The sequence below is a fragment of the Terrapene carolina genome, unplaced genomic scaffold (genome assembly GCF_002925995.2).
Source record: "Terrapene carolina triunguis isolate 2854851 unplaced genomic scaffold, T_m_triunguis-2.0 Scaffold35022, whole genome shotgun sequence".
NCBI lineage: Eukaryota > Metazoa > Chordata > Testudines > Emydidae > Terrapene > Terrapene triunguis.
Genome location: NW_020699373.1, coordinates 12,083,799 through 12,094,508, shown reverse-complemented (window position 1 = coordinate 12,094,508; position 10,710 = coordinate 12,083,799). Strand labels below are relative to the sequence as shown.

At 42.2% G+C, this 10,710-nt stretch overlaps 1 protein-coding gene across 1 annotated transcript; it reads left to right on the top strand.

Annotated features, from left to right (window-relative positions):
- Nucleotides 1–2,766: 2,766 nt before the first annotated feature.
- On the top strand, nucleotides 2,767–10,397 carry LOC112119699 (perilipin-3-like). Its single transcript, XM_024218458.2, has 7 exons — nucleotides 2,767–2,829; nucleotides 3,750–3,945; nucleotides 6,422–6,504; nucleotides 6,856–7,141; nucleotides 8,344–8,543; nucleotides 9,723–9,851; nucleotides 10,047–10,397. Exons 1-7 carry the CDS (start codon nucleotides 2,767–2,769, stop codon nucleotides 10,395–10,397), a joined length of 1,308 nt encoding a protein of 435 aa, XP_024074226.2.
- The last annotated feature ends 313 nt before the right edge of the window (nucleotides 10,398–10,710 follow it).

The following is a 10,710-nucleotide window of genomic DNA, read 5'->3' as shown; positions in this document are numbered from 1 at the left end:
CTAGTTTCTTCCAACACATCCTCTTAAGATATTAATAGATTTATCAAGTTACAGTAAGTTAGAGGACAGGGTAGCAATGTGACAAAGTGGTTGAACTGATAACAGATGTGAAATCTAATTTTGAAGTGTGCTAATATTTGATAGCTGGTGTAACTCCTAAAAATGTGCTACCAAATCATCCTGGGAACTCAGACCAGTAAAAATGAACTTGACTACTGGGCAAACTAAAGCCAGGTTTAAAATCTAAATAAGCCACAAGTGTGGCTTTTGTATGGGGAAATTATCCTTTCAAACCTATTAATTCTTTGAGGGCCTAGTGGAGAAAGCAGAAGTGGTAGATAAGTTACTTAGGTTTTTCAGAAGGCTCTTGAGAGTGCTTCACAAGAAGTTATTAAGCAAAATAAACTAATGCAGTGAGAAGCAAAGATCTGTCCTGAATTCTAAATTGGTTAAGAGGAAACTGAGGATAAACTTCTTAGTCTGAAAACTGACCAGAAGTGAAGCATTCCACTGTTCAACATAGTTAATATTTCATGTACTAGGCTGCAGCAGGGGGTGAGCAGTCAGCAGTTGGGGAGGAGGAACTAATAGACATCAATTTTGGTCTAAAACTAGATGCATGAAGCATGTCAGTGATCTTGAAAACAAAGAAGCTAGGATGGGTCAAATCCATGTAATCAAATACATGATAATACATGTTGGGAGTCTCAACATCAACATATCCAACGGTGTTCTAAATATACTTTAGTATATTAGGAAGAGACCAAGAAAAAGTGTAGTACTGATTTAAAAAAAAAATATATAACACTGAAATGAATGCAAAAGGCTGAACTTGTATTGCTATGTAAACTGGTGTTAAAAGCTAACCTCAAATACAGTGTTCATTTCTAGTCATATATGGGAGAGGGAGAGTCAAAAGGATCACACAGCTGTCACAGTATCTAAGCCATTTAAACTTCCATATGAACAGATTAAAAAATTAGGGCTGTCTAGTTGTGTGGCTTTTTTTGTGTTTTTTTTTTTGTTTGTTTTTTAAATGTGGTGGAAATTTTGGAAAAACTATACAGGAACTCATTTAAAACTATGTACCTCTTACAGCAAGTTCTATAGGTTGGTAATGCATTGTGTATCATAGAATATTAGAGTTGGAAGAGACCTCAGGAGGTCATCTAGACCAACCCCAACTAAATCATCCCAGCCAGGGCTTTGTCAAGCCTGACCTTAAGAACCTCTAAGGATGGAGATTTCACCACCTTCCTAGGTAACCCATTCCAGTGTTTCACCACCCTCCTAGTGAAATAGTGTTTCCTATTATCCAACCTAGACCTTCCCCCCACTGCAACTTGAGACCATTGCTCCTTGTTCTGTCATCTGCCACCACTGAACAGCCAAACTCATCCTCTTTGGAACCCCCCTTCAGGTAATTGGATTTGATAGCAGCCTTCCTCCTCTCTTCTCTTCTGCAGACTAAATAAGCCCAGTTCCCTCAGTCTCTACTCATAAGTCATATGCCCCAGCCCCCTAGTTTTTTGTTGCCCTCCGCTGGACTCTCTCCAATTTGTCATGACATACTGGGAAAGAGCTTAGCAATGCTAAACATTTAGACTTGCATGCTAGCATGGTGGTAACTAAGGATAACTAGACTTGTGCTTCAGCACCCAATGCCCAGCAATCAGTTATTGGGTTAAGAACCTCATCTTCCCATATAAATGTTAATTCAGAACAGTACATCTGGCTCTACCCATTGCTGGAGACAGTATATTGCCATAGATGGCTATGGAAAGTCCTAATTTATATTTATACGGTGTACTAGCTCTTTTAGAGGCCAAACTAACACTAATGTGGTGATGTCTTGACTTCTTTGACTCTCCAACAAAATCAGAAGAAATGCCCATCTGAATGTGGGGGGGGGCAATGGGTGACCTTGAAAGTCGGAATAGAAATTCCAATTGAGACAAACTTCTCTGAATAAGAGTCTTCTGGAAATCAAATTCACATGGAAGTGGTACAATAATGGTCTGCCAAACACAATTCAACTGTAACCCTCGATATTCCCTTTTTAGTTTGTGTAGTTATCTCCATCTGAACAGATGAGATGGACTAAGGAGTCTCAACTCCTTTGGCTAAATAAAGTTACTGTTAGGGGGTTTGCCCACTACCTCAAAGTTTAAAAAAAAAAAAAAAAAAAAAAAAAAAAAACCTGGCCCACTGTGTACTGCTGACCTAGCCCTAACCACCTGTCAGAAGCAACCCTGTAACTGGACATACGAAAGGCTGACCCTCTGGTGGTCAGTATTTGCATACTCCCAGAGCTGGCCCTATCTGAGTGAGTAACAACACCTGGCCCCACTTACAAAGTTCTACACTAATCTTCCAATTAGGAAGGTGGGACTGACCTTGTGACCAGAACTAAAGAAACTAGCACCTCCTAAGTGATTCTTACACTTCTAGGAAACCGAAGAATTGCTGGGCATGTCTTTTCTCCTGATAGATTATATCATGTCAGGTGCAATATGCTATCCTCTCAAATTCTCCTGATGACTTCTTTCCTGGTAGATGCAAACTCTCTCCTTCCCCTCTGTGTATTTGGAACAGCACTTGCTACTATCTAATGCCCCTTTTTTTCACAATAAGCTTTGAAAGCAGGAAGGAGTCGATGGCAATCTTTAGCTTGTTGTACTTAGAGCTCTATCTTGCAGAGAATGGTATGGCTCAGGATAAAATGCCTCACCTTTTTCATTCTTTTCAGTGATATCTAACTTCATCATGTCTATAGACGAAAACAAAACAAATGCTGCTTTCCTAGAGACTGTTGATCAGGAGCATCAGGTAGGTACATTATTGGTTGCTAAGTAGGTAGAATTAAAGCAGGCTTGTAAACTAGCCTATATAACCACAATCAGATTGGGTGTTTCTAAAAGAAATACTTTAATTCTTCCAGAAGACATGGGAACAAACTACTGGATGAAATTCTACAGCCTGTCTGTTGCAGGACCAGACTAGGTCACAATGGTCCCTTCTTGCCTTAAACTAATTCATGTGTTAAACTAGAAATGACAACACAACCACTGCCAGAATGAAATCACATCAGATCTCTCTAATGTGTAGTCTTCAACTCTGGAACATGTTCCCTTTGGGTCTGTCAGAGCCTGACTTCACTGGGAGTTGAGCATAATTGGTAGCTGATAGTAGGGGGTCCCCAAAGCTTCAGCTCATGCCACAATCTTATCTATTATCTGAAGCTTTCTTGGGATTGGTGAAGGAAGAGTCCTACCTTTTTGTGTGTGATTGGTGCTAATTGTACCTACTGATCAAACTACTGTACACTATTGGCAAGCTTCAACACTGCCTACAGGTGTGGATAGTAGCACCTTAAATGAATCTAAACAAGATTGCTTTCCTGGACTTTATAGGCTAGTAGAGCATCTTAGGTGGGACATCCTGACATAAGTCTCTCTTCAGTCTGCAAACATTCTAGTTCTATCCCAGGAACAGACTTGCAAAACTAATTGCAAGTGATAGATTAGTTCTTGCTAAATTGCAAGGCCTCTCAGCAAAATACTTCTGGGCATTAAAACTACCATAAGGAGGTATCTGAAGGAAAAACTAAACCTTTGCTGGAGTCCCTGAAAAAGTTAGGTGGTACTGATTCAACAGCCCTAAGATTCTCAGATGGGAAAGGGTATCTGTGCAAGTGTTACTGAGAATCTGTTTAACCAGCTGGACTCTAACTTTCTTCCCTTTCTTAGAGTGTAGTGAGTAGGGTGGCCAATCTGCCACTGGTCAGCTCTACCTATGACAAGGTTTCTACTACTTACACTGCCACTAAAGAAGACCATTCACTCATCAAGTCAGTCTGTGGTGTTGCAGAGATGGGAGCAAAGACAATTGCTACTGCTGCAGTTGATGGTGTACAACCAATTCTGACCACGCTTGAACCTCAGAGTGAGTAATGCTGTATCTGGGTGATGGGCATTTCTGCAAAAAGGCATATTGGGAGGGAGCTGAAGGTGAAGCATCGTTTCCATGTGAAATAGTGCAGGTTCGCTCTGTATGTGCTGACATCACCTCCAAAGAAGAGGATAATATATTTTATATAGCATCCAAAACTACTAGGCAACATAGACATTTAAGACCAATCCTGCTCTGAAAAACCCACAATGTAAATAAACATGCAGACAAACAGGAGGGATGGCAGAAAACTATTAACAGGTCTTTCCTTATAGGTTTTTACTCTTGGCAGTTGGGTTTTGTCTTGACCTTTGGCAACTTTGCTCATCAAAACTGACAAATTCTGTCTTATTAGTAAATATGCCAAACAAATATTGCTCAGCTTTACAGTCAAATCTGTAAAACCTACAGTAAGTTTATCTACTCCTGTCCAAGTTGACAGCTTACTTACCAGCCAATAAACTGCTGGGTAACTTAACCAGCTAAAGCATAACCTTAAATACTACAGTACTGGCCTACAAAAATCAATTGCACACATCAGATGAAATGCAGCCAGCAGTACAGAAGGTAAACCTTAAGCAGTTTTCATTGAGATGTGGTTTTGCCAGGACAGATAAATCTGACAAATGTCCATAAATAAAACCACTGTCAAGACAAACTGGAGGATTGGGCCAAAAGAAATCTGAGGTTCAACAAGGACAAGTGCAGAGTCCTACACTTAGGACAGAAGAATCCCATGCACTGCTACAGGCTGGAGACCAACTGGCTAAGTGGCAGTTCTGCAGAAAAGGACCTGGAGATTAGAGTGGATAAGAAGCTGGATATGAATCAACTGTGTGTCCTTGTTGCCAAGAAAGCTAATGGCATATTGGGCTGCATTAGTAGGAGCATTGCCAGCCGACCGAGCGAAGTGATTTATTCTCCTCTATTCCTCACTGGTGAGGCCACATCTGGAGCATTGCATCCAGTTTTGGGCCCCAATACAGAAAGGATGTGGACAAATTGGAGAGTTCAATGGAGGGCAACAAAAATGATTAGGGGGCTGGGGCACATGACTTATGAGGAGAGGCTGAGGGAACTGGGCTTGTTTCTTCTACAGAAGAGAAGAGTGAGGGGGGGATTTGATAGCAGCCTTCAATTATCTGAAGGGGGGGGGTTCCAAAGAGGATGGAGCTATTCTATTGATAGAACAAAAAGCAATGGTTTCAAATTGGAGTGGGGGAGGTCTAGGTTGGATATTAGGAAACACTATTTCACTAGGAGGGTGGTGAAGCACTGGAATGGGTTACCTAGGAAGGTGGTGGAATCTACATCCTTAGAGGTTTTTAAGGCCTGGCTTGACAAAGCCCTGGCTGGGATGATTTAGTTGGGGGTTGGTCCTGTTTTGAGCAGGGGGTTGGACTAGCTGACCACCTGAGGTCTCTTCAGCCCTAATCTGATTCACTGTTCAGATTCCTTAATTTGAAGACAAAGGTCTTGCTATTGTCATGACTTAATGGAGAGCAGGATCAATTTTTTTTTTTTTAGATTCTAAAGGCAATATAGCAACATTAAAAACCAAGTTTGACTTACCGTAGCCAAACACTAGTTTGTAGGCCCTACATGAATTGTGGGATGATTGTCAAAATTGTGGCTCAGTTGTGGACAAGGTATGGGAAAATTGCAGAAAAGTAGTAATGGCCCTTATTTGCAGTAATTAAGTCATTACTGTTCTGCAATTTTCCACTGTTGTTGGGACCACACAGCTGAGAGTAGGGGTAGGGGGGGGTTGCTGTCAGCAGTAGCACAGAGCTCCTACAGGCAAAATTGCAGCAAAAGCCTAATGTTGCAGAAGCCTCATAGTGTGGAAGCCTCAATATCACAAGTTAAGTAGGGCTTTACTAACTTATAATTTACAATAGCAGATAATAAGGTGATAAGTAATAGTCAGCATGGATTTGTCAAGAACAAATCATGCCCAAACAACCTGATGGCTTTCTTTGACAGGGTAACGAGCCTTGGGGGCCAGAGGGAAGCAGTAGACATGGCATATCTTGACTTTAGTAAAGCTTTTAAGAGCAGGTTAGACAAACACCTATCAGGGATGGTATAGATAATACTTCTGCCATGAGTGCAGGGGACTGGACTAGATAACCTCTCAATGTCCCTTCCAGTCCTATGATTCTAAAACATTTCTTTCCAAACTGCCTGCATAATTAAACATTAACTTACTGACAGGCTCTTCCTAGAGGTATAGCAAGCCATAGACTTCTCACCCACAATCAGCTTATTTGTAGTATGGGAGCACCTCCGTGTCCTAAATGATACAGTCCAGATCCCATTTGTCTAGGTACTGTAAACATTGTAACGGGACCTCCTCTGACTTAGTCTCTTGAAATCAGTTGTCCCAGTTCCAAGCTTTCTCTGATACTCCAGGGAACTCTGCTAAAACTGAAAGGAACTTTGAGGGACTAAAGTTGGCTTTTTACAGTTGCAGCAGTAAACGAATATGCCTGCAAAGGACTGAACAAGCTGGAGGAGAAACTGCCAATCCTTCAACAGCCAGCTGATAAGGTAACTTTTTTTTTGTCAAGAGAACTATTGGACAGAAGGATGCAGCAATCTTACTTTGATTAGAATAATCTAAGTGAGTGGATTCTGATGTCATAGTCATGGGAGCAGTCCCTGGTCATAAGGCCTTGGCCAAACCACATGGCTGCCTTGAAACAAAGGCTGGCAGTAAGGAGCTGCCCCAAATGAAGGCTGTTCTGCTGGAAGAAACTACTAGTGGAAAATAAGGAAGTGAATTTGGTGCTGAAGCCTAAGACTAAAAAACTGTATGGACAGAGCATGGCACATCCCCCACTAAAACCACTCTTGTACCCATTCATAATCTGTTGTTAACACCACTTTTTTTTTTTCTAGGTGATCTCAAACACCAAGGAGCTAGTATCTTCCACAGTAACAGGCACCAAGGATGCAGTTGTCAGTGCTGTCACAGAAGCAAAGGATGTAGTAACTGGAATGATGGGCAAGACAAAAGAGACTGTGCAGGGTAGTATGGATGCCACCAGATCTGTAATGACTAGCAGCATGAGTGCTGTCATGGAATCCAGTGTGGGGCAGAAGGTTGTGAGCAGCATTGACACATTGCTGGGGAAATCAGAGGAACTGGTGGACTTCTACCTCCCAATAACAGATGAAGAATTAGGTCAGTGCACTCTTCCCAGTACACTAAATCTAGGAGATAGAACCCTGACTTCCTGGAGAATCTCAATTTTTCTAATGTTAAATGTCTAATCATACCTTAATTGTATAATTATCTGCCACTTACAGTATCTTCACAAACATCCCTCCCATAAAGCATGCATTCCACCGGGAGTGGGGGAGGGTGTTGGCATGCAGGATCAGAACTACAACTCTGACTCTACCAAAATGAACATACATCTCTAATCTCAAGATGCTACTTAACATGTCTTCACTGAGGCTACCTGGTGCAGCCTTTGAGCTTCTGGCCCATAACATGGGGCTGATTGGCATGGCTTCCTAGTACTGCATTGTCTGCAGCAAACTTGAGTTAATTTAGGATTTCAGGGGTGGGTGTATACCTGCAGGTACTACAGAGCTGATGGTGACTGTTCACACATCTAGGTCTCTACCATCCCAAAGCTTACTGAATACAATAGATGCTAAAGCTTTATTTACTGCTCCTGTTCCCCTTCCTTTTCTAAACAGGTGAGTACCATGCAGGTGTTGATCCACTGTAGCCCATCTTATGTAATGCTTTCTATAAAATCTCTTAAGTGCATAGATTTCCCAGTTGGTCTGGACTCTGAATACAGGGTATTTTAGCAGCATGAACTCTTAACTAGTAGATCAGCTCTCAAAGGCAGTTCCTTAATCTGGATAACCTGTCAGACCTTTCCAATGATTATCTTTTAGCCTGCTAGTCCACTAGATAATGACTTCCCCCTTCCCCCATCTTGTACTAAAGCTATTTAAAGAGGCTGACCTGAGACAGGCTGCAGGCACTTTGTTGTAACTGGAATAGCCCCTATTCTACGCTGTCATTGGGAGTCTGCTTCTTACTACACTAGTACACAAATACTAATCCTCTAGTGACTAGATTAACACAAACACCTGTCCTTGGCTGTAAATTACTGATCCTATTTTAGTTCAATTATGTGGCCTTGTTGGCCCTTTGATGTATCAAATGAAATCCTCTGGGTACTGAGTTAACTAAGAATGTGTTTGTGCTGCACAAGCCCAAATTGGGGAAAGGATTCCTAGCACCAAGGAGTGATTACAACAGATCAAAATTATGGCCTCCTGCCCCCACCCCCATCACCATGGTACTTCATCTGACTCTCAGCCTTGACTAGGATTAAACCTTGTTCTTCTCATTCCTTTCAGTTAAGCTTGCAACATCTCTGGAGGGGTTTGAAGTGGCCTCAGTAGAGCAGCAGAGACAGCCAAAGAGTTACTATGTACGTTTGGGTTCCCTTTCAACCAAACTCCGCCAACGGGCCTACCAGCACTCCCTGGGCAAGGTGAAACAAGTTGGACAAAGTACAAAGGAGGCCCTCTTCCAGCTTCAGCAAACCATTGATCTGGTAGGGAATGCAAATCATAGGGGGGGAGGGGTTCCCCCTAAAAGCATTGTCATGGAGTTGTATAGTGATGAATGCTATATATGAATAGCTTTCTGTTGGATGCCTATATTTGCCTACAATAGCAAGGCTTAGAGCATTGTCGCTGTGGTGGTACAGCCTGCTTCTTCACAGGTCAGTCTGTAAAAGCAAGAGGGATTGGAGAGGTGGAGAAATACTACTTCCTCAGGATTTGCTGCCAATTTTTTTTAATCTTGCAAATACTTTCAGATTCACCTGTCATGTGGTGCATGTATCTACTAAGGAAATAGAGGCAAGCAAAAAGCTCTCAACCATAAGCAGGGCCCCATGTACTCACTTTCCCAGCCATGTCTTGTGAAATCCAGCCTCTGCTCCAGAGTCTGATTCAGTTTAAACTGATTCTGACACTTCCAGTGTTGCCATCAAATCCTGGGGACAAGAAATTGATCTAAAAGCATCTCTTGCAGACCACCTAAATCACACCTTCTAAAACACAAACTGCCCCTTGAGATCTGAGTACACTAAAACGTGAGATGCCAACACATCCAATTGCTAAACACTTCAGTAGACTAAACAAACGTTCTTACACAAGATGTTGCCTTTCATGTCTCCCAGGTAAGATATAAAAGACACAGCCATTGTACTGACACACATTCCATTTTGTAGCTGGTTCACTTAAACTTCTAGTCAAAATGAAGCTGTAGCAGAAGTTTAGCCTGGCTCACAGCACACTGCAGAACTCTATTTCTCCCCCATGTACTCTGCAAGATGGTCTTGTCTTACGATAGTCAACAGACCTGTAATGAGCTGTGATTCTCATGAATGTTTCCATGAAAACATTTAGTATGATATACAGGACAACTTATGACATGGGATGGGGAGAGCTCAGATGTCTCCTGTCAGTCTTTTATTTTAAAATATCCATCACTTGGCATATTCCAGAGGACATTTTTTTCCCCCTTAGTCCCGCCTCTGGCTGGGTGATCTACCAATAACCAGAGGAGCCATCACCCCAAGGCAGCAGAAGCATTCCCAACCTTTTTGTATTGAGTGACAGAATTTTGACAGGAATCCACAGCCCTCTAAAGACATTACTGTTTCTCACTGAAGTCAGACTTCAAGCATCTCGTTTTTTTTTTTCTTTTCTTTTAATCTCTCCAGATTGACTATGCTAAAGAGGCTGTGGGTCTGAAGCTTCATGATGGCCAAGAGAAGCTGAATCAAATGTGGCAGGAGTGGAGCAGGAGGGAGATAGGAGCAAATGAGGACAAAGACTCTGCAAAGCCAGAGGTATCACCCTTACTGAAGAACAGTCTAGAATTATTTGAGGTTAACTCTAGTGTTTAAATCACAGGACTATTAGTAGTTAAATTTAGAGGTAGTATTCAGATGTCATGCATTCAACCGTGCACTCTAATTATAATGTATGAATGTTTTTTATACATGGGTTTTTCTCCCATTAATTGCTAACTTGCTTCTTCACAGCTGATTGAGTCTCAGACACTGGCTGTTTCACGTAGCATCATCCATCACTTGCAGGCCATCTGTCTCACCCTAGTATCCAGCATCCAGGGCCTCCCAGCCAATATGCAGGACCAGGTCCAGCAGATCCTAAGCGGCCTAGAAGACCTCCATGCTTCCTTCTCTACTGCTGCTTCCTTCCAGGATCTCTCCAGCAGTGTCCTCTCCCAGAGCAGAGAGAAGGTGACCAAAGCACAGGAGTCTCTGAATGAGCTTCTGGAGTATGTGGTGCACAACATTCCCCTCACATGGATTGTGGGACCCTTTGCTCCATCTGGAGACTCTGCAGTGGATGATAAAGTGGAGAAGGACTAGACTATCCTAGCTGCCTCTAGACAAAGGAGGACAACAGAAGCTCTGAACTCTCATTGTAAAGGACATGACAGACCTATAGGCTGAAGACTAAGACCTATGTTTGACATCCTTCAGAGAATAATATAAACCTGTTGCCTTTACCTTGCAGGAAACTGACATCCATACAGTTTCTCTTGACCAATTCAATGGGCCTGGAACTCCTTTGTTCTGAAATGCTGAGACTTTTTTCATGTTTGCTGTCTCAAATCAATTGTTGGCGCTTATACTCCTGCATGTGCAAACAGTTTATGATCAGGTCTAGTGTATGATCGTT

Coding starts and splice junctions, on each gene's coding strand:
- LOC112119699 (XM_024218458.2), top strand. CDS start 2,767: ATGTCTATAGACGAAAACAAAACAAATGCTGCTTTCCTAGAGACTGTT. Junction 7,142..8,343: donor AATAACAGATGAAGAATTAG/GTCAGTGCACTC, acceptor CATTCCTTTCAG/TTAAGCTTGCAACATCTCTG. Junction 8,544..9,722: donor TTCAGCAAACCATTGATCTG/GTAGGGAATGCA, acceptor TAATCTCTCCAG/ATTGACTATGCTAAAGAGGC.